Genomic DNA, 24,113 nt, shown 5'->3' with positions numbered 1-24,113 from the left:
AATATGACAGCTTCATTTTAGAATGATGGGCAGAAAGATTACATGTGTATTTTGATATTGTATATACCAGAAGTCAAAGATGGTTTATCCCTAGGGTAATTGTGATTGTTTGTGAAAGGGGGCTGATTCTTTTCCCATCTGCCATACTCAATCTGAAAGCGGGAAATGTTATTTTGAGGCCCAGTAAAACAAGTATTTTGTGGGAGATCATATTTCATTTTAAACTGCAGCCCATTGCAAATGGACATATCGGAAGATGCTTGAATTCTCATGTGATCCCTGGTGTTGAAGCGGAATGCTAATGGGGGAAAAACACCACCCTACTATAACAACACTTTGTAGTTAGCTTACAGGGAAAATGCTCATTGTTTCTCCAACCCTCATGTCATTTCATCTAGCTCCTGGAGGGCGGGGGGATTACATTACAGGAAGAACATGAAACAAGTTTCTGAAACAGAAGAAGCGCAGGCCGCAGAGGCCCTTAAGTGGAAGAAAAGCAAAGAAAAATACTGGAGAAAAAGAAAAAATAATGACCAGAGTGCAAGGCATATGCCACATCAAGTGTTCAAATTCTGATCCCTTAGCTACTGGTTTTAGAAGGCTATACTTGATTTGGCTGAAAAAGTCAAGGAGTAGCTTGACTTTTATGTGAGGAGTGTGGATTTCATAAAAGCCCCACAATTCAAACACTGATTAGGATTGCAGGATGGCCCTATTTACTTAGCCTGATCCTCATCCTGTATATTAGCATCAGACCAGCTACTATCCAATATTTGTCTCTTACAGATAGTATGGGTTGAGGAAGGGACAGGGAATATCCTAAATGTGGGAAATACCATGAAAATAATTCCAATTGAGATAATCAGCCAGCTAGCATCCAACCATATTGTTCTTTCAATGTTTACCTCATTGTTATGATCTTTTATTGGGTTTGGGGGGCAGGTGAGTTAGCATAAAATAATATACATTTGAAATAGACTGGATTACATATCAAACCTAACATTTCCATGGCATAGTAGACTTCCACAATTACAAATTCTTTGTGTTTGTTTTAGTGGCATAGTGGGGGGGCAGGGGGCCAAGGCCCCAGGCACAGAACCAGGTGCCCCCACAGGGATCCCCATGCCCTGCCTGGCTCCAGAGGAGGGAGCTTGATGACAGCAGAGGGTGAAGAGCATCCTATGTCCTGTACCCACCAAGAGCAACTTCTGTGCCCTGCCTTTCCCTGCTTCTGCACGGCAGTGAGGACTGGGCAAGTGCGCTCCACCCCAGCCTGGCACGTGCATGCACCCGCCCTGGGCACCGATGAGCAGCGCTATGCCACTGGTGTGTTTAAGTAGTGTGGAAGCTATGAATCAGAAGATGTAAGCCCTTACATTAGTTGTTGTGCAACTCTTTATGCTAGGATTAGCAATACACATACTTTAAGGACTTATAGGTACCTCTGTGACACCTCCTTGTGTTTTCCCACAGCCCTGATCCCACAGCAGAGGCTTGACAGGCATATGTCTTTGATGGTGCTTTGATGGTGTTTCCTGCTTGGCAGGGGGTTGGACTGGATGGCCCTTGTGGTCTCTTCCAACTCTATGATTCTATGATCCAGAGAAAGTAAGACATGCTGAGGTTCAGCTGAACCTCAGTTTACATTTCTTAGTACAGAAAGTATTGATCTGATGTATTCTTTGTGATCTTTCCTGTTATGATTAGTTCAAGAGTGTTCTGGAAAGTTTTCTTTCTATGTGAAAGAAGCAGGCAGAAGGTTCTTGTTTGGGTTATTCCTTCTGGGAAGCTGAGTACAGATGGTTTAAACTGGTTCTGTTATCTTTCTGTCAAGGTCATGCTGACTATAATAGTAAGGCCAGAAGGAGCCTGGGTTTAACTCACTCATTTTCTCTTTCTATCTCTCTTTGTTCTGATGTGATGTTCTGTTCTGTATGCTATAGTGATAAGGTTTAGTCTTATTATAAGTCATTGTAAGTTTTATTATAAGTGCTGCAACTGGATTTTTTCAATAAACTGTGCAAATCCTGAATGTATTAGATTTGTGACCATTATACTCTTTTGCCTTCAGTAGCAGTAAAGCTCTGCTGGATGAAGTACAATTGCCTCTGGTCTATTTTGGGGGAACTCTACTATCGTGTTTAATTTTTTTCCTCCTCCTCCAGAGATGGCGTGACAGTCCAATGGGGATTACACAGCATACTTCCAAAGTCAACATGTTCAAGTAGTTCCATGATCGAATCCTGAGCTACATAATGTCTCTTTGAATTAGTTACATCCATTTGAATTAGTTACATTCCGTTTTGACTGAATGTAAACATGAATTGCACAGCAGAAGAGATCAAGCACATCGAAGGGGAAGACTATGAAGAGGTCTGGAAAGAGCAAATCATAGACCAAGACATGTTGAAGAAGAATTCGTGGTGTGACTTTGTGTGGGATGAAGCCTGGGTGAATCAGTGAATCTGTATTTTCCAGCTAACCACAATGAAACTTTTCTGTGCAGTCCATTTGCAGAAATCCCACACTGGAAATAGCACCTCTAAGGCTGCAATCATACACTGATGCTCCACAACTAAAGGCTGCTAGTATGCGGAGGAAGCCGTGCTATGGCAGCAGAATGGCAGATACAGCACCACCATGAGAGAGATGCTGGTGGAATGCCCCACTCAGCTGGCAGAGCCATTCCTCTGCAAATGGTACACCAGCAGAATTGATGGAACGCAGCAATTGTAGGCATGATGGTGGTGGCATAGGGGAGCAGAACAGTCATGCTGGATTGCTGGAATCTATACCCCTTCCATTCATGGCCGCTGCCACAACGTTACAGTATTGTAAAGTTTGGTGCAGAAAATCTCTGTAACAGGTAAAAGCGGACAACACCAAACAAACAGAAGCAAAACCACAAAAGACTAGCCCTCAAAATAGTCCTATATATATTTAAAACATTGTTCTATAAAATTGTAAAATAGTGAATAACTTTTTAGGGTACAGTTTTCTTATTAAATTCCAGGCAGGCTTTGGTGACATCTGGGACAAGCATGTACAGTGGTACCTCGGGTTAAGAACTTAATTCGTTCTGGAGGTCTGTTCTTAACCTGAAACTGTTCTTAACCTGAGGTACCACTTTAGCTAATGGGCCCTCCCACTGCTGTCGTGACGCTGGCGCGTGATTTCTGTTCTCATCCTGAAGTAAAGTTCTTAACCTGAGGTACTATTTCTGGTTTAGCGGTGTCTGTAACCTGAAGCATCTGTAACCTGAAGTGCCTGTAACCCGAGGTACCACTGTACTCGGGACTGTCATGGAATTCTACTCAGTATTCATCCAGAGCAGATTCCAGAGTATAGATAGCAGAGTAAAAAACTTAAATTTCAGTTGCAGGATCCCCCCAAAATAGACCAGAGGCAATTGTATTTCATCCAGCAAAGCATTACTGCTACTGAAGGCAAATGAGCATAATGGCCACAAATCCAATACATTCAGGATTGGCACTGTCCATAAGAAATCCAGTTGCAGCAGACTTAACTTAAGCTTACAATAACTTATAATAAGTCTAAACCTTAACACTACAGCGGAACCTCTACCTGCGAACATAATCCGTTCCGGAGGTCCGTCTGGAGGTCGAAACGGGTCACTGGAAGAGGCGCCGTTGTGCGCAGGTGTGGGCAGCGATTGCCCGCTTCTGCACATGTGCGAACGGCGGCAAACCCGCCAGTTACTTCCAGGTTTGCCGTGGACATTGAGCGAAATGGACACAAGCGGAAGTGGACGTAAGAAGAGGTTTGACTGTATATACAGGACACCACACCAGAAGGAAAAGAGATAGAAAGTGAAACCGAGGCTCCTTCTGGCCAGCATGACCTTGACAGAAAGAGGTAAGAGAACCAGTTTAAGCCAGCTGTACTCGGCTTCTCTGAAGGAATAACCCAAACATCATGAACCTTCTGCTTGTTTCTTTCACACAGATAAGCTTCCAGAACTCTCTTGAATTAATCAGAACACCGGAATGCTAATGGGAGAAAAAACACCACCCTACTGGACAAGGGTGACAAGGACAAAACACTTATTCACACAGCCCTTATACCACATTGGAGGTGTCTAGTAGCTGCCGCTATCCTGGCCACGTCTTGGCAATGTGGGGAAGGTCTGTAGGTCTGTAGAAGGGACCATGCTTTGCATGCAGAAGGTCCCAGGTTCAAATCCTGGAATCTCCAGGTAGGGCTGGGATTTGAACCTGGGATCTTCTTATATATATATATATATATATATATATATATATATATATATATATATTACAATAACACAGCATAAAAAACAAAACAAAAAACATAACAAAAAACATAATAAAGCAGAATAAGAAACATAACAATACAATACAACAAAAACAACAATATTTTCAAACTATCTTATATCCCATATCTTTGTCGGCTTCCTCCATTCCCTCCCAGCTACGTTTCTATTTGAACCTGGGATCTTCATGCAGCTTCCTATGTTGTGCTAGGCATCGGTGGGCTATCTTTCTCACTACAACTTCTTCTTCTTTGGTGATCACTCGTAGCCGAGTAAGATTGTCTTCCATAAACACGATTTTATCAATCACTACAACTAGCCTTCTCATGGTGCGGGCTCATCCACACAAACGTGGGTATGACAGGAGGGAGAGGAGCCAGCCGTTAAAGCTGTGCTGCCACTGCATTCAGCTCCACCCCCAGCTCCTCCCAACATCCTGACATTGTGTGCATCGACACCCTCCAATTGCCCTCGCAAGCTGGTGCCTCTGGTGGTAAGCTCCATTGAGCACAGCAAATTGCACTTCCAAGTAAACATGCAGAGGATTGACCTGCTCTTAGAACACTAGCCAATATAATTGAACCCAAGTTCTCAGTAACATTAACTTCTCTAGTCATCGGGATGATGTGGTTTGTATCTATTGACAATACAGTATTAAGAATTCATAACAGTGGCATCTGGGCCCTGAAGAAGAGAAGCCAGGAAGGGAACATGAAAGGGAAACATCAAGCAGAAGGAACAGAGTAAATGAACCTGAAAAATTCTAATGGTCTGAATCCATATCCCAATTACAAGGATCATTTAAACGTCTCTAGGACCCAGGATTCAATATCTTGAGATAATTAACACCAAAGAGAAAGCAAACAGCTATGGTCTGTTTCTCTTTCCTTTTATGGTCCAGCAGAGTCTGCTTAATTGGCTCGACGCAGTGTGTTTCATCCGGAGATTTCTCTCTCTTTTTGGATAGTATCAGCAAAACTCCACAAAGCTCCCATTCATAGATTCATTGAAGATAATCAAGGCACATGTAGAAATATCACTCACATTCCAATAGGGAAAGAAGTGTGTCTGATAAACAATCACCCACTTAGAGAAGCTTGGAGATGCACACCGGGCCAAGGGGTTTTATTTTTTTATTTCATGAGGAGGCTTTAAGAAATAAGCAGAAGAGGAGCGATGAAGCATTGAAATGATATAGTGAGATAACGTTGACCAATTTAGCAGCCATAATGGAATAAGGAACAGCAGCAGCAACTGATAATGTCTCCCCTAAGGAGTGTCACCAGAGAAAATTCATGACAGAGAATAACAACTCGTGGTGTTTAACTCTTAAGCTTCACATCCACAAACTGAATTAACTCCACAATGGTATCACAACAGTAAATGTGATTTTTGCCTCAGAGTATCACATGTTGCAATATAAGCAAGCAACTTATTTCATGAATGTAACCTTTTGTTCATTCTTAGCTGTAAAGGCATGGATCATTTCATGAGCAGCATTGTCTGCAATCACTCTGCACTTCTCCACACATTGGCCAGGGTTCCAAAGGGATGTGCACAGAACACAGAGGTTTCTGCCCAAGAGAATTTCCTGTTTCCTTGCAGCTACCTACCAGGGTTAATCAGCTGGGCTGTTTATGTTTTAGTTTTAGTTAATTTGTTTTCCCTCCTTTGCATTCATTGTACTTAACCTTTATTTTTCTTAAAGCTCAACAAGTATAATGCCTGAATAAAACAACTAAAGGCAGTGTTTGTGCAGAAGAATCATTCGTGGAAAATTGGTGCCCCCATGTGGAGGCCAGACACACAACCCCATGGTACAATTTCAGAGCCCCTACTCTCTGCAAGGGCTACTATGAGCCTGTAAATCAGGATGGGGAACCTTTTTCAGATTCAGGGGCACGTTCCTTTCTCTACAACCTGCTGGTGGGCAGGGGGCAGGGCAAGACAAATGTAAATTTGGCTTTACAGGAACTTGGGAGCTCATTGATTGTATGAGCAGAAATTCATACCTATCCACAACCAGTAAAGTTCCCTTCTAATAACTTCTGCTGTGGCTACTCTGAAGGGTTTGTTTGCTTGTTTGTTTTCCACCTCCTTCTCTATCACAGAGCTGCTCCATTATAGCATTTGATGTTTGCATTAATGTAAAAGGGCCCTGCAATTGTTTGATCAAAACGGATGAGAGATGGTCTACTTTCCTTAGTGGTTGACCTATTGGGTGGAATTCAACGTCACACTCTTACAAATGTTTCATCTCTGCAAGTTGATCAGCTTGTCAGGTGGAATGATTCTCTCTCCCCCTGCAAACTGTCCTGGGGGGTTCTCCCACCCCCGAAAAGCCAATTTTGGAGGCACAGGAGGACAGAGGGGATAAAGTGCCATTGTGCAAGTGGAAACTCTTGTGCACGGCTTCCACTGGTGGGGCTTGTTAGGTGAATCCCACCCATTATTCCCCCCCCAAAAAAAATTTATTCAGCTTTCTCTTGGAAATGATTGTGTAATATTCAACTGCTTGCTGCATGGACATCTATGATCTTGAGATCCTTTCTTGTTTAGTTGGTTATGTCCATACACAATTGTTGGTCCAAAAGAGGCTGGAGAAACTCCCGTATGAGGGAAAGTTACCTCATTTGGGACTTTTTAGTTAGAGAAAAGGTAAGTAAGAGGTGACATGTCAGAAGTGTATAAAATAATAAACATGGGAGGAGAAAGCGGGTAGAGAAAAGTTTTTCTTCCTCACTCATAACACTAGAACTGGAGGATACCCAACAAAGCTGAATGTTGAAAGATTCAGGACAGATAAAAGAAACTAGTTCTTCACATGGTGTGTAGTTAAACTATGGAATTTGGGTGGCTTTAAAAGATGACTGGACAAATTCATGGAGGTATAGGCTATCTATGGCTACTAACCATAATGGTTTTGGTTTAGCTCCATAGTCAAGAGGCCAGTTGCTGGAAACTGCAGTGCTTTTGTCCTCAGGTGCTGTTTGTAGGCCTCCCTTTGGCATCTGGTTGGGTGAAAAGATGATGCTGAGAAGATGAGCCACTGCTCTGACCCGGCACAGCTTTTCTTAGGCTCTTAGTAAATAACTTTGGGGAAAGATAACTGCTTTTCTCATTCACTGACTGTAATAAACTGATCACAAAACAGGCAGTTAAGCCTGACAACGAATGCTGACACAACAGAGCATGAAACACAATCACTAGATGACAGCAACTTAAGGCTGTTTTTTATTTATATACACACACATCACTTTGGATTCCTATTCATGTTCACAGGAAGGCACACGTTATGACAATTTACAAGACTTTGTATCATCAGCACAAACATATTTTTAAAAAAACAATACAAAAAAGACAAACATTCATAAGACACTTTCCCAGCAATTCTATAACCCAATGAAGTTTCTCCGCTTAATTTAATGGAATATGAGTCATAGCCTTGACCAGCTATTGCAGAGAGGTGTGTTCTTAGAATTTCAGCATATTCACCTAAAACAGGCCCCCTTTACCAGAAAAGTCATTATTGTGGGAAGGGCACACAGAAGAGGTAGCCCATGTAGTACCCTCCACAAGCTGGGGGCAACCCAGTCATGTGGGCAGGGTACAAATAATAAACTTGTTATCAGTATCATTATTATTCCAACAGACATCAGCCTTAGCCAGCATGGCCAATAGCCAGGGATACTAGGAGTTGTCCAGCTACATCTGAAGGGCACATGCCAGCTACCCCTGGCACACAGGTCAATTACCTATTGCTACTAGACTTTAGCCTCTCCTCTGCCTATATAGTCCCATGCTGGATTTTATGATAATCCTTGAGTATGATGGGAGCTGGGCTTTTGACATATAGAGTATCATAAAACAGCTAGCGTATTCTGTCAAGAGCTTGGGTGTAACCTTTGACATCTCCCTTTCCATGGAGGCGCAGGTTGCATCCACAGCAAAGGTGGCATTTTTCCATCTCCGCCGTATGAAGCAGTTGGTCCCTTACCTCTCTCGTCCTGATCTGGCCACAGTGATCCATGCGACGATCACCTCCAGGCTTGACTATTGTAACTCGCTCTACGCGGGGCTGCCCTTAAAGCTGACCCAGAAACTCCAGCGGGTGCAGAATGCCGCAGCGAGGCTCCTTACAGGAACCCGGCCGCGGGATCACATTCATCCAGTGCTTTACCAGCTGCACTGGCTCCCGGTGGAGTACAGGATCAGGTTTAAGGTGCTGGTTTTGACCTTTAAAGCCCTATGCGGCTTGGGACCCTCGTACCTACGGGACCGCCTCTCCTGGTATGCCCCGCGGAGGACCTTAAGGTCCACAAACAACAATATTCTGGAGATCCCGAGCCATAAGATGGCTAGATTGGCCTCTACTAGAGCCAGGGCCTTTTCAGTACTGGCCCCAACTTGGTGGAACACTCTTTCCCAGGAGACCAGGGCCCTGCGGGATTTGTCATCTTTCCGCAGGGCCTGCAAGACAGAGCTGTTCCACCTGGCCTTTGGGTTAGACTCAGCTTGACCCCTGTGTTTTTCCTCCCTCATGGCTTGGATTTATGGAATACTTGAATTGAGGCTGCACTTTAAATTTTAATACGGTATTTTAATCTGTATTTTAATTAATTGTTTTTATGTTTTATTGTAATTCTGTTGGTGTCAGCCGCCCTGAGCCCGGTTTTTGACTGGGGAGGGCGGGGTATAAATAAAATTTTATTATTATTATTATTATTATTATTATTATTATTATTAACACTAAAGCTGCCTGATTGCGTATATGAGACACTATAGGATGGTAGTTTAAAGTCATTGTAAGCTCTGCAGAGTAGATGATTGATGTTCTGGTTTAATGGATCTTTTAGAATAATTATTAAATAAGGATTTCTGTGCTCTTCACCATCAGTGGTGAAGGTCAGCAGCCTTTAATCTTGTTACAAGTGTTATCCTTTCAGTTCAGTGTTTTCAGAAAGACCAAAAACATAAATCACAAGAAAGTACAAATTTCATTTGCAAAACAAAAGAAACGAAGTTGGGTAGTGGGAGGACATAACCAAGTTACTGCTGTATGATGCATTTGCAGTCTTGTTTGTGATCTAAAGAGATGCCTGCCGCTCAGCCACTCTCATGGACACACTCCCAAGGAGAAAAGCTATTTATGGGCTGACCAGATTTGTGGGGATTGGCAAATAAGAAAAAGAAAAAGAACATGACAGGCATTTTAAAATGCAGGTTGCAGTTCACCACCAAAAAAAAATTCAGTTTTGCTACGTTGCATGGCCATTATTGGTTGATTCCGTTACTTGTCCAGTCTCCAAGCACAGCTGCCTTTTCAACCAGATTGCCTTTCTCCAAAGAGCATAGTCTTATTATGTTCAAGGACAAGTGATATGGCATTCCTGTCCTAATGCCTAGTGGCACAGGGGAGTCCATCTCAACTGAGCAAATCATTGACACCATGTCTTTTGTAGATTAGCAGCTCACTGGAAGTAAACAAGACATATCAGGTTGGTCACTTTGCAAACTTCAGTTAGGTATCTAGAGAGAGAGAGAGAGAGAGAGAGAGAGGGAGAGGGAGATGGTGAATGAATGAGTATGCTTTGCATCTTCATAGGAGCCAACTCCTAGGGGCCGAGGTCCCTTTGCTCCCCCAAATAAAATATTTGAGGAGGCCATGGCCACCCAAAGTTGATGGGCATTGCCATTCAAATGGTGTGCATTTGTATCATCTTGTCATCAATTATGCAGGGTGGGGCTTACCATACCCCCCCCCCAATGCCTCTCCCATTCTCTCTGCTATAGGGCTGAATCAGTAATGTCTGACAGGCTAGAATGAATTTAATCCCCTGGGTAGAGAGCCCAAGAGCTTACCCGCACTTTCTCTCATCCCATTGCTTTTCCTCTAAGGAAAACCACTCTTTAGCACTCAATCAGAGCAAACAGTGCTTCATGTATTTGCTCGGATTGCCATTTGTTCCGATCGGTTACTAAAGAGCAGGTTTTCCCTTGGAAAGGAGCAGAGCTAGGTGGAAACTGCTTGAACTCATGTCTAGAAAGCACAAATCAAGCGGAAAACCATTCAGCCATGTGCTTTCTAGGCACAGCACAAGCAGAAGTGTGGACAAGCCCCACATGCACCACTTTGCCACAGCTATTGAGGCAGCTGGGGCTGCACAATGTCAGCAACTTCAGTCTCCCAATTACATATACCGGTAATTAGTTGACTATCTCTCCAGCTCAGCTTTCAGAAATAAAGACTGCAATCCCTCTGTCACCCTTTAATCAAGTATAATACACCTGGCTTTCTTTAACCACCATCAACTATAAATACCATAGGGCAGGTAAAATGTGTACTATATAACATCATGTATGATCCCTTGGATCCTTTTCAGCCAGCCCCAAGGTTGCCATGTGGGAATGGTTTGCAAAATCCCTCATTGAAATTGCAATTCCTTCAATTGTTGCTGTTTCCAGTAGCAAGAAGTGGATGATCAGAAAGTAAAAAAGAAACAAGAAGCCTTGAATAATAATAGTTACAGGTAGGTAGCTGTGTTGGTCTGACGTAGTCGAAACAACAACAAAAAGAAAATTCCTTCCAGTAGCACCTTAGAGACCAACAAAGTTTGTCATTGGTATGAGCTTTCGTGTGCATGCACACTTCTTCAGATACTGAATCATTGTTTTGAATAATAATGTTATTAGTTAATTACGGTTCTCATAAGATATTACAATAGTTTTGTTCTGTGAGGCACTGTCAGGATCCTGCTAGGCAACTTAGGCATGATCTAAAATTAAATTAAATTAATTCACCAAAATTTATCTTGACATAATGGGAATTAGATCTGATACCTAGCTGAGTCCCTAACAATCCTCATGCTTTTATAAATCTTGTCATCATATTCCATTTGTTTGTCAGTTAGCCAAGCCCCAGTTATCCCTTTTGTTTTTATCTCTTTTTCCTATATTTGATCAATATTGTTCTAGTAATTAGCAGCTGATAACAGCACATAGCATCTCCTAGGCAAAAGCATTAAAACTGAACAGTGAACTTAACTGAACCTTCCATTACCCAGCACAGCCCAGAAACACAGGGGCATCTATTCAGGTTGGCAGTCATTTTGCTTTTTACGGTCTAGCTGGCCATAAACCGTCACTGCTTATACTTGAGGTATCTTTTAATTCATTATTTCCACAATAAAGAACTATGGTTAGGTCTGGTCAGCAGCCTTGAAGGTCTGAAATGGCGACATATTTGGGGGTTCCCTCAGATTTAAATACTTCATTTGCATCATTCATATGGCTACCTCTGGTCCAAAATTGACCTACTGGCCTACTCAGTGCTATTTTTCTAGAAAAAGAGGTGCTGGAATTCAGCATGAACACCTCTTATAATGGCAATGGCTCCCACTTGAGAGGTGACAGAACTGAGCTGAAAAAAAGCCCTGGGCCTACTTAACTGTCTATATTACTTATGATTGCTCGGGTCCGGCCAAACACAGCTCCGTTATGTTTTTAAGAGGTACCCTATGATGTTGCATCACTTTCCATTTTAGAGATTTATCATTGAATTGCTGGAGGCAAGTCGGTGAATCCATTGCAGAACTGGCATTGAAAACCAGGTTTTCCACATTCAAGGTTAAGAGCCTGTTCATTGGTCAACAGTGTATCTCTGCTCATATATGTGTTAAGTTACCTTAGATGCAACAGACAGGTTTTGGATGCACTATAGCAGGAGTGCCCAAACTTTTTTTCAAAGAGGGCCAGATTTGATGAAGTGAATGTACATGACGGCCGACCAAAGTTGTTGAGCCATTTAGGATTGAAGCTTTTAGGATTGAAGTTGCTGAGTGTGTTTTTTTAGGATTTTACTCCAGGACATATACTGCCACGGGGGCTGGATTAAATCAACCAACAGGCCAGATTAGGCCCCCGAAACGGACTTTGGACATGCCTGCACTATAGGGATAAGAATCACACATTTGGGAGAGCAGGATATTTCTTACAATGTTATCTAGATAACATTTGCACCTCAGTAATTTCGTGCAGGTATCATCACCAGGTCTCAAACTTTATGGAAGAAATGGGTCACCCAATCCTCTCTTGATAGCTGGTGCTGAAAATTGTGGTGGGATGCGTCAGTTATCCAGGGAAGAATTGGGTAACTGATTTCTTCTATAAGGTTTGACACTTGATGAGAGCTGCTGAGTTACTTACAAATTAAGGAGGTGCAAATTGTGACTGTCAGAATGCAGCCACTGAGCTCATTATCCAAACTTGCCTACGAGCTTCCTTACACAAGATTAACAGTCCAGTCATAACTTTCAAAGATTAAGAGTGGTCAGGAGCCATTTGCAGCATACAGATGAAACCACTTAACCATGCATGCAATTGTTTTTTTCTCCCAAACAACTGTTAGCCTCCGACCTGTTACGTCTGCTCCTCTCCAAACTGCAGACAGATGCAAGAAATCCCTACACACCCTCTGAAAATTATCTTGATTCAAATCCACAGACTCTGCAGTTCTGAGCTCCTTTACAAGGGCACCCACGAAACAAAACAAAAAATACAGCAACAACAGTCAGAGACATGAAGAACTTCTGAAATACAAATTTAAAAAAATAAAAAATCAGATGTTCTTTGGGCCTCATTTGGGTTGGTGCAGCATTTTGGGGATGGGCTTTAATGATTCTGTAGTGACAACCACCTCTTCAGATGCTCCTTCATATTTTGAAGTGGAAAGAAGTTCAGAGGCTGAACCCTTTAGCCAAGCCATAGCTCAAAGTTCATCATGTCTAACAGTGGCAGGAAGCTGTAATCTTTTCAATTTTTCTAATGAGAAAAGCAGTGTAGCAGAGTGCTTCCATATTTGATGAAAACTCTTCTACGTTTGGCAGTGGCGTGCTCATCTCCTGGCTATGAGCAAGGTCACAGCTGTGCAGCAGGAATGATTAACCATCAGGTCAGGGGGTCTGATCTAGCCACCCCAAAGCATTTTTTTCCTTTTCTCCTGCCAAGGCCCCATCAATTTTGGTGGCAGCATCAAAGACTGAAATATAAAAGATACTAAAGTGGGCAGAGCCCACTGTGCTGATAGGGATACAAATTGGCCCTCCCCAGTCATCACCACATCAGTCATTCATGGAGATGAAATATTGCTCAAAGGGGGTCTGTGTGCTCTGTGTGGTGGGTGTCCACCCAAGAGTGTAGGAGGCCCCTCCACTGTAGGCAGTCACCTGCAGCTCAGGGTTGGCTAAGAATCACATATACTAGCCGTCCATGCTGTACTGGATTAAGGAAATGAATGATAAGAGGGCATGTGTGCTGTGACAGGAAAGCAAAACAGATGGACAAAGGAACATGCAAGCAACCCATTTTGACCCACATGATCATGAAGTGCACCTCAGGGCCAAGACAATGCAGAAAGTAATCAAAACAGTGAAGTAGTATTGCATGTATGGATGATGCCACAAAAACGAAGCAGTTAAAACTAGGAATAGATGGAAAACAGAACAAAAGATATGGGGAATTGTTAGGTTTTTAACTGATAGGCAGTAGAGAATGCAGCAATGGAAACTTTTAGTCAATGCAGTCTACTTTTGAGTGTTCAAAACACCTCACATATATTACTTATGTAGTCTGTTCAGAATTTTCCCTCACCGCCCCTTTCCCAGCTGTTATGTCAAATAGTTTTCTCAGTCAGTTCAATCACTTTACTTAAATTGTGACTCGATTCAGAATTATTTTTGCCAAGAGATTTGCTAGGCCATAAAAGAGATAAGTTACGAAAGCCAATTTAAATGATGCAACTAAAGAATAGCTCTGGCACACCGATGGAACTGGTATAGATATCTCTACTGCTGCTGGTAAACGTAAAAAACAAATTGCACAGCAATGGGTTTTTTTTAGGTAGGATGCCAATTGCCCCATTTCACAGGTAGGAAACTGACATGAGGAAGCAAGTTCTGTTGTGATGGCCAATGGCTCCACCAACAACTTGACTTGGGAAAGCGTGTAGCATGCCTTTGAAGAAGTGTGACTTCGGATCAGCCTTCTCCAGATCTAAGCACTGCTCAGCAAGGGTGCCAACTCAAATAAAATATGGGGGGCAGGTAAGCCCCACCCCACATAATCTATCACATGATGTGCTGCATGCACACTTTTGTTGTTGTTTAGTCGTTTAGTCGTGTCCGACTCTTCGTGACCCCATGGACCATAGCACGCCAGGCACTCCTGTCTTGCACTACTTGAATGGTAATGCCCATCAACTTTTGGGCCCCCCGGCTCCCTCAAATATTTTATTGGGGGGGGGGAAGCCCCCTCAGCCATAGCTGCCAAGTTATCCCTTTTTTAAAGGGATTTTCCCTTATGCTGAATAGGCTTCCTTGCGAGAAAAGGGAAAACTTGGCAGCTATGCCTCAGCCCCTAGGAGTTGGCTCCTATGCCACTATCCCATCACAGATGTTGCTGGACTTCAACTCCCATCAGCCTCTGCCAGTATAGCCAATGGTGGGAGCCAGGATTCAGGCTAAACCCCAGAATTGTGGAGTTGGAAGGGACCCTAAGGGTCATCTAGTCCAACCCCCTGCAATGCAGGAATTTAGGGCTCGAAGCCACGACCCTGAGATTAAGAGTCCCATGCTCTGCGGACTGAGCTATCGTTTGCCATTTTAGGTCCTGCTTTAAAATTTAAATAAATACTGCCTGTAGATAAAACCTACCTGTGTCTTGGCTCCCGTATCTAGAGGCCCCCTCCTCCCCACCGAATGTTTGCAGGTGGGATGGAGGGGGGATACCAGGCGGTGGCGTCGTGGCCTGAGAGGTCCTCCGCAGCGTCCCCTAGAGCCGGAGTTGCGCAGCAGCCCTTTCCCCCCGGCGCGGGGCTCCGTCATAGGGCTTGCTCTCGGAAGAAGCCCCAGGGCTCGCGCAAGGAGTGTCTCCCGGGCTGGCCGCCCGCCGTGCTGGCCACGGAGTTCTTGAGCTGCTTGATGACCCCGAAGAGCAGCAGGAAGAGCAGGAAGAGCAAGAGGAAGAAAAGCGCCAGGTAGAGGAGCAAGTTGAATTCCCACTCCATACTGCTGCTGCTGCTGCTGCTGCTGCCGTCACCGCTGCTACTCCTTGCCTACAGGTTCCCATCAGTCACTAACTGCCCTGCTCCGGACTCCAGGGAGGGAGGCGGTGTGTGTGTGTGTTTTGATGGTGGGATGGGATCGGGACATTCAGCCGCCCTGGCAAGCGCCGCCGCCTTGCCGATCTGCTGCTCCTCGCCGCCACATCATGTTCCTTGGCAAGGTCGGGACCGTCCGAAGAAGAATCCGGTCTCGGTCCGGGGGCAGCGGCGGCTGCTCGGAAAGGAATTCCCCCCGGAGAGAGCGAGCAGAAGCAAAAGCAAGCAGGCGAACAAGGAGGGAACATCAGACTTGGAGGCGAGAGGAATCTTGGAGTCTCCAAAACGGTGGCACGAAGAATAGCTGCCCGGGGAAGAGGGAGGGAGGGAGGGAGAGAAGCTGTTTCCTGAATGAAGTGCAAAGGAACAAAAGGCCTGCGCCCCGGGAACTAACGGAGCCAAGGGAGGGTTGCGATTTCTGCCTCCGAATGAGGCCGTTTCAATTAGAGGGAGAAAAGAAATCATCGGGCCATTGTTGTCCCTGGCCTGGTCTCTGCGTCGAAGGTGGCGCTGAAGTTTTTGCCCACCGGATAAACTCGTCTGGGGGAAAAGAAAAGTCATCCCAGCATATACAGCTGCAGAGCTCGCGTTTCATAGCACTGCAAGGGGAGAAACTGGGTGTGCGTCCTTGAGATCAGGCAGCACACTTTCCATGACCTTTTGGGAATCTTGCAGCCCAGTGCTGTTCATGGACGTAGTCGGGGGGGGGGCAAGTGCCCCCCAATCAAGTAAATGAATAATAATACTTAACTAACTTACCAATTGGGTCACAGCTAACTCTGTTCTGCCCCATTCCTCACATAAAGCCTTCTCCCCCCCCTCCATAAATCTTGCCCATGCCCACCCATGGTCCTATTTGATTTCACAAGGAAGCCCTGCTAAGCACAATGGGGTCACTTGCTTCCAAGGAAATGTGTATGATAGTGCATCTTTTGACCACCCTTTGGTACTCACAATAGAGTGGTTAGGAAGCAGGTTCCTCGCTCTTGGGATGCATTCTTTGTCAACAAATTGAAGCTCAATCCAGATAAGACTGGGGAACTGTTATTGGGCGGTTCCCTACATCGGATGGATAGGAGGTTGCCTGCTCTTGATGGGGTTGGTTGCTCTCCCTCTGAGGAGCAGGGATGCAGCTCGGGGGTTCTTCTGGATCCTTTGCTGTCACTTGAACCCCTCAGGTGGCCTCAGTGGCACGGAGTGGCTTCCATCAGCTTCGGCTGATGGCCCAGCTATGGCCCTATATGGACAGGGATAGCCTAACATCTGGCAGTCTCTAGGTTAAGAAAGTAACTGGAAAGTGTGGGATAACACCTGATGCAATGTTGTCTAGCTCCTCTGCAAACAAATGAAAATGAATGCACAATTTTCAAAAATGTCACATAGGACACTTTCAGCACAAAGGGTAAGGCCAGATTTAAACATCATGCAGGGGTCCCATATGCTCAGCAGCATATATTCTCTGGATCACCGACATCTGTGCCTACAGCATTAGCATGGCAGGGATCTGGGGTCCAGGAGTCCATCACTCTTGGCGCTAATTTGACGACGATGACAATGATTTATTACATTTATATACCACACATTCTTCCAGGGAGCTCCAGTTGGAGTACATGGTTCTCCCCTCCCCATTTTATCCTCTCAACAACCCTGTGACGTAAATTAAGCTGAAAGTCAGTGACTCACCCCAAGTCACCCAGTGAGCTTCATGGCTGAATGAGGAGTCGGACCCTGGTCTCCCAAGTCATTGTCCAGCACTCTTATTACTCCACACTTTTGCATGATTCAGCAACACAATGTGTGTGCTGCTGAACCCTGCATTGTGAGAATATTAGAAGGATCAGGCCAATAGCCCATTCAGTTCAGAATCCTGTTTTGCACGGTGGCCTACAAGTAGAAATCATGTCAGAGGCTGATCAATTAATGCAAATGGGGCAATGCCCCATCAACCTCAGTCTACCCTCACCAGCCCCGGCCTGCTTGCTTACAACCAGTCCAGTAGGTGGCCTTGGCTGTCAGCTTCCCCCTCCTTAGTCTGAGTTGATTGGCAGGATGATGGATTGGGATAAAACTAGAATAAGTTGGCTTTGCTTGTCATTGATTCTCGCTGTTCCTGCTGTTAGCTCCACCTACCACTGACATCCCTGCTTTCTGCCCCACCATTCCCAAGGGGCACCAAACACCACTGTCTAGAACTAAGGTACATATATATTGTACTCATATACGTTTAATGTTTCAGGTCATCAAAGTGCATCTGCAGACTTGGCTTCAGCTGTGTGTGCGTTTTCACCTGCGATATTCAGTTAACATGCAGAGGGCCTTCTTGGTAGTGGCGCCCGCCTTGTGGAACGCCCTCCCATCAGATGTTAAGGAAATAAACAACTACCTGACTTTAGAAAACAACTGAAGGCAGCCCTGTTTAGGGAAGCTTTTAATGTTTGATGTATTTATCATGCTTTTAATATTCTATTGGGAGCCGCCCAGAGTGGTTGGGGAAACCCAGCCAGATGGGTGGGATATATTATTATTATTATTATTATTATTATTATTATTATTATTATTACTACACTTCTTCAGGTGTGGCATTGTTTTTGCTCTCCCTGGAGCTAAACCTCTTGCTGGTGTTAATACTTGTTCCTTTTTAACTTAGTTTTTTTTTGGGGGGGGGAGTTTCTGAACAATTTTTATCACCTAGTAATTCTTAACAAATCTGCAGAGTCTGTGCTTAAGGAAGCTGTGCCTCTTAAGATCCTGCAGTGGAAGTAACACAGATAAGGCAAGGTGAGAAAGGGAATATGAAGCCTCTTGCATCCTACTTCCCTTCTTTTATATATTCCTTTATATATTCTCTGTTCCCCATGCTGACCTGCACAACCTACCATTCTCTCCTCCAAGTGGCACTCCAGCAAAACTAGCTCTTGCTGAGAGCTGTAAGTCAGGGAATGCACAAACACAATAGATGATACAAGTAAAAATGGCTTCTTAACCAGAGCCCAAGGACAACAAAACATATCAGCTAAGCCTGCCTAAATGAAAACATGCTCAATTAATGAACAGTTTAATGGCTTGATCATAAAACATGAACGGATAGTTTGATCAATAAAGACAACACAGTCTCAGCTGTGCCCCCTTTCCAAAAGGAAACACAGAACCTGGGTAAGCATGCCTGGGACCCCTGTAATCTTGCATCGCTCAGAGATTGGGCTGGCATGTAACAATATCAATTTCAAGACAGGGTGCCATCCAGCCCCCTATTTTGAATACTGTACAGTACTGGGAACTTAAAATAGACCATGTAGGCCATCCCATTTCCCATTTGGAGACAGAATAGAGTACGTAGTGCTGAGGCAACTGTTATTAAGGAGTTTTCAAGAGACATTACCATTGAGCTAGGCAAGTTCTAAATCCTAACCTTATTTATTCAGCTTAAAAATCAATAGTGCAGTAGGTGCCAGTAACTCATTGGCTTTTCTGTGCAAACAGATCAGTCTTGCTGTATCAGGGTGATAAGCTGTATCTTAATTCAGTTCACTAACTAAATGGAAGCCATTTCACTTGTCTGATTATCTCTTTTTCCTTGAAAAAGCACCTGCTCATTCTGACTTTTAAATCAATATGTATGAAAGAGTTACAGTATATGAACACTTAGATTCAGCTTTAAACTGAAAGTTTTTCACAGTCATCAGCAACAGTTGGCAGTCATATGAACATTTTTCAATGACCACATTGAATATTTCTTCCCCCATTTCTGTTTTCCTGCAGGAGGCCATCCAGAAAAACTTACTGGTGTACAAGTTGTCTAGTGACAGGGCTGGTCTTCACAGATTAATGACACTACTTTTACTTAGTATTTTATTTGCATGTATCATGTTATGTCAGTCTGCATTGTGCATATATTTCCTGCAGCATGGAATGGTAAGTAACTAACCAGTATGGAAGATGTGATAATAAATAAGGAAACCAGAAGCAGAATAAAACAGATTTTTTATTAGCTCAGAAAATCAAAGGTGCTGGAGCCAGGTGAAAATAGTATTTTCTTTAACTATTCCATTTACCCGATAAAACATTAATTTTGCCATGGATGTGCATCTGGTGGTTCATGAACAGTTATCATTTTCTTCTCAGTCATCTTGTGTAATACCTTGTTGTTTAGTCATTTAGTTATGTCCTACTCTTCGTGACCCCATGGACCAGAGCACACCAGGCACTCCTGTCTTCCACTGCCTCCCGCAGTTTGGTCAGACTCACGTTGGTAGCTTCAAGAACACTGTCCAACCACCTTGTCTTCTGTCGTCCCCTTCTCCTTGCCAGCAACTTAATTCCAACATCATTTGTCAGGTATTGTAACAAATCTCTTCATTGCATTTCTAGTTTCAAACATTTTCCTCCTGCATTCAAAACAACGAAGACAATAACAGCCATAAAATTATTTGGTGGAAACTCCTGCTAGGTTCAATGAGATTTACTTTCAAGTAAGTCACGAAGAGTCAGGCACGACTAAATGACTAAACAACAAGTATATTTAGGATTGCAGGCAATCCTTAATTTCTCGCTTAAAACTTGTTGGAACATTTAAGAGGATGCTATTTATACGCATCAAATCAAAAGGATACAGGTAGGATGGAAAAGTAGAAGCAGGAGATATAAATAGCAAGATTTATAGCACAATCCTATACATGTCTACTCAGAAGTAATTCCCAGTGTGTGAAATTGGGTAAGTGAAGATTGTAGCCTGAAAAATATAACACCTGCACTGTGAGCTAATGGATGAGGATTTCCTTGGAAGAAAGTCCCATTATGGTACACAGGATTTCAATTTATAATGTCTCCAGGGGTGAAAATCAAATGGATAAGTTATCAGGCAGATAGTCCAACAGTGAGTCTTACTGAGAAAAGCCACATAGGATTGGACTACATGCCGTGTTTCTCCGAAAATAAGACACCGTTTTATATTTATTTTTCTTCAAAAAAAAACACAACCCCACACTATGGCTTATTTTCAGGGGATGTATTATTCCCCCCCTCCTCCTGCCGCTGCTGGCATTGCTGCTGTGCCTATCACTATGTCTTATTTTCAGGATATGGCTTATATTCCTTGAATGCTTAAAAATCCTGCTACGGCTTATTTTATGACTACGTCTTAAAATAAGGGAAACAAGGTATATATCCTTTTGGTGGGGGTCTTGTCTTCTGAGCAGCCCAGAACCTACATACACACAGCCCAGGCCTGTGTCCTGGAGAGGTCACTTTGGTGCTGCTAATGCAGCAGTTTGACTTCAGCCCTGGAGGTGCACTCCACTGTCTCCCAAAACAGACAGGTGCCAACAAGCAGGGACAAGCATTATCTTTTAACTCTTTTGCCTTTCTTCTAATGCTTACACTTTCACATGCTACTTGTGTATATTTGGTTCAATAGGCATGGATCACCTCCTTTTGAATGTCCCAAGGAGCATTATCCAAGAAAAACATATGCTACATGCAAGAATTACATACACAGCTTCAAATGTCACATACAAGAGCAGATAGCCTCAAGATCAACCATCTTTCTCTGCAAGGGCTAAATGAGCACCTGCATGCTACAGCAGGTGAGCACTATGCATATTTCAGTGCTCCTCACCAAATAACCCTAGGAATGTATTGAATCTTGTCATACTTTTGTACCACACTTCACTGCTACATGCATTTAGCAATCAGCTTCCCGTTGACACTTATAAAGGTAAGTGCTCCTGGAATTTCTGATCACAGCAGGCATTTCTTTGAAATGACTTGATAGATACTATCACACATCAAAAGGAGCAATCCCACATTCATTTCATAGAGGGATCCCTGGTGTGATTTTGTAGAAACACAGCAGCAAGAAATACAGCATTGAAATTGTCTCCTATCTAGGTAGTGTACATCCGCCAGCAATCAAAGACCTTTGTTAGCATCCATCACCTGTTCAGAAGGAACAGGCGGGCTGAATCCAGTGTTCTTGCCAGTGTTAACAGCCAAACATTAGCATAGTTTGCAATCCAGCGCCAGATACACACACACACACACACCAGAATGCTGGAGATCCTGTGCATAGCACCCTTTTCTATATGCCGTTCCTTTTCTAATATTACATTTCAAATAGAGTATAACTATAGACCAGCCACCAATGCCACTTTCTTGGCCAAGGTGGTGCAAAGGGCAGTTGCAAAGCAACTGCAAGTGTTCCTGGATGAGTCTAATTAACTAGATGCACTACAGTCTGGGTTCAGAGCTGAAGCAGCCTTGGTTGCCCTGGTAGATTACCTTTAGCATAAGAGACAGGGACAATGTAAGCCCAGATGTTTTTTTTTAATACAATTGACCATAGTATCCTCTTGAAGCAACTCAATGGGATAGTTTATCGGAGGCACTGTGTTCTCGTGGTTCTCTTCATGGTTCAGAGTAGCACTGGGCGAGTACAACTTGTGTTATGGACTTCCACAGGGAATTTTCCTCTTCCCAGTGCTATATGAAGCCATTGGGAGAAGTCATTAGTTTTGGAACAAGATATCACCAATAGGTGATAGAAGCTCTACTTCTCCATGACATCTAAAACAGGCTGTGAAAGCTGTTGATCCATGGATGAATGCAGTAGTGGACTGGATGAGGACCAATAAACTGTGCTTGAATCCTGGGAAGACAGAGGCTCTTTGGGTTTCCAAGCTTGGGAGATAGGCAAGTTATCTTTTCTTGCTGAAGGAACATGAGGATTATTCCTGAATATGTATATCTTTGTCACTAGAGGCCCAAGTGTCATGTCTGGCTAGGAGCGCCTTTTACCAGCTTGTCTGGTTCCCCAGCTACAGTCATTCCTGGACAAGGATAGCCTTACCACTGTAGTGCATCTGTTGGTAACTATTATATTTTATGCAGGGATCTGCAGATACTCTTAACAGGCTACTGGAAGACTGTGAAAAGAAGCTGACATGTTTTTCCTTGGTATATCATATTCAGAGAGCAAAAAAACCATCTGAAATGTTAAATTTGCTCATTACAAGGGTCATCACCCCAATATATAACAATGAATGTAGAATTACAGTAACTGTAATACTGACTTTCTTCTGCCAACCTATTCAAATTGTAAACCAATTTGGAATAAAGCTATAAAGAATAAATATATACTACCCAAGTACTGCCTCCACATAAATAACCTTTAATTCAATGGAGTTTCTACAGGAACACCACTTACTGGACTGCTTCTTAGGTCTTACCTGCATTCTGTATAGCACTTAAACTATGAATTAGTTAAATGACTGTTAAACAATAAGCAATCCAGTAACTACAATATTTATTTATTTAGATTTACACACTGCCTTTTAATCAAACTATTCTCAAGGATAGTTGATGGGCTTGACTCCATTAAAGCATATGCCATAGTAAATGTGTTGGTCTTTAAGGTGCCACAATACATCACTTGTTTTAATTGAGGCTACAATCTTATACACACTAACTTGAGTTAGTCCCATTGAACTCAGGCTTCTGAGTAGACCTGTATATGACTGCAATGATAAGCAACCCTGTAATACAAGCAAGCTGTTACAAAAATTAAGAACAGCAAGTCTTTACTGTACAGTACAGTTTCTTTCCATTGCTAGAATTAGTTTCTACCTCTGAAAACCTATATTCTACCTACATTAAGAGACAATTGCTTCCAGATGTGGGCAATTAAGTTAGCATCCAATTATTGCTGCTCTGCCGCAAGATGAAAATACAATTAACTCTACTTTCAGACTTCTAAAACTCTGTAGCCAAGGGAGCAGTTCAGATGTGGAGAGTGTTTGTGTAGAGGCAGGGGAAGCATTAAATCAGGTGGGGAACTCCAATCTGTGGGCCTAATTAGGTCCAGATCCTAATTTGACCTGAAAAGCATTCCCACCCCCCAAATCACACCCACTGAGGAACAGGGGGAGATGCACTTACCAATCACAAGAGCCCTGATGCACCACTGACCAGCTGATCACTGGTGGTTCAAAGCATTGTGCAGGGCTATTTGCAAGCCCTCCCTGTTGCTGTGAAATCCTGACAATTCTTGGGACTTCAAAGTACAGTACCTACCAACAGACATTATTCTGTCAACAAATTTTTCTAAAAAGCACTGCCTGCATCTCTGCCACACTCTTTAGAGTCCTTTCAGAGCCAGCTATTGAGATAACCCAAACACCAGATGAATCTCAGTCAGGTCACTAGATGTTTAAGGGCTTTTGTTTAAGGAGATCGTGCTTTTTTTGTATCTTGACCGAATATTATCATTGCGGTTTGTTACTTTGTTTTCTTTTCCCCCTTGCTTTTTCTTTCCCTTCTTATATAAATAAATAAAACATCGGACTCCAAAATATACCAATTTACGGGCTGGAACCTGCAGAGTAACTGGAAAGCTACAGCTCTAGCCATTTCTCTGCGTCCCTTTCTAGGCTGAATCCTAACCCTTAATACCCCGACCCAGAAGCCAGTCCTATTGAGCTCAACGGGACTTACACCGAAGTGAGTATGTCTAGGATTACATTATAGCCCTGACCCGAAGAACAAAGACTCTCAACGCGGCTCGCCAGCAGCAAACCCAGACAGCTCGCTTTAGGGCCGCTCGAGGTCGCCCTCACAAACAGAAACTCCTTCCCCCCCCCCATCTCCCGTTCACGACACGCTCCTTCCATTTAC

General features: G+C 43.4%; 1 protein-coding gene and 1 long non-coding RNA gene across 2 annotated transcripts; both read right to left on the bottom strand.

Moving 5' to 3' along the window:
• Positions 1–9,186: 9,186 nt before the first annotated feature.
• Positions 9,187–17,385, bottom strand: SMIM43 (small integral membrane protein 43). The gene is made up of 2 exons (XM_060279135.2): positions 15,001–17,385; positions 9,187–9,820 (listed from the first exon to the last, which is right to left on the bottom strand). Exon 1 carries the CDS (start codon positions 15,351–15,353, stop codon positions 15,168–15,170), a length of 186 nt encoding a protein of 61 aa, XP_060135118.1. The 5' UTR covers positions 15,354–17,385; the 3' UTR covers positions 9,187–9,820; positions 15,001–15,167.
• Positions 17,386–19,410: 2,025 nt separating this feature from the next.
• LOC148687365 (uncharacterized) lies at positions 19,411–24,075 on the bottom strand. Its single transcript, XR_015947770.1, has 2 exons — positions 23,934–24,075; positions 19,411–19,831 (listed from the first exon to the last, which is right to left on the bottom strand). It is a non-coding gene; the product is annotated as an uncharacterized LOC148687365 (long non-coding RNA).
• Positions 24,076–24,113: the final 38 nt, after the last annotated feature.

Source organism: Zootoca vivipara, chromosome Z1 (assembly GCF_965207765.1).
Source record: "Zootoca vivipara chromosome Z1, rZooViv2.hap1.1, whole genome shotgun sequence".
Classification (NCBI taxonomy): domain Eukaryota; kingdom Metazoa; phylum Chordata; class Lepidosauria; order Squamata; family Lacertidae; genus Zootoca; species Zootoca vivipara.
This window is presented reverse-complemented; position numbering and strand designations above follow the sequence as displayed.

Excerpts from the sequence above, each read along its gene's own strand:
- SMIM43 (XM_060279135.2), bottom strand. The coding sequence starts at position 15,353 with ATGGAGTGGGAATTCAACTTGCTCCTCTACCTGGCGCTTTTCTTCCTC.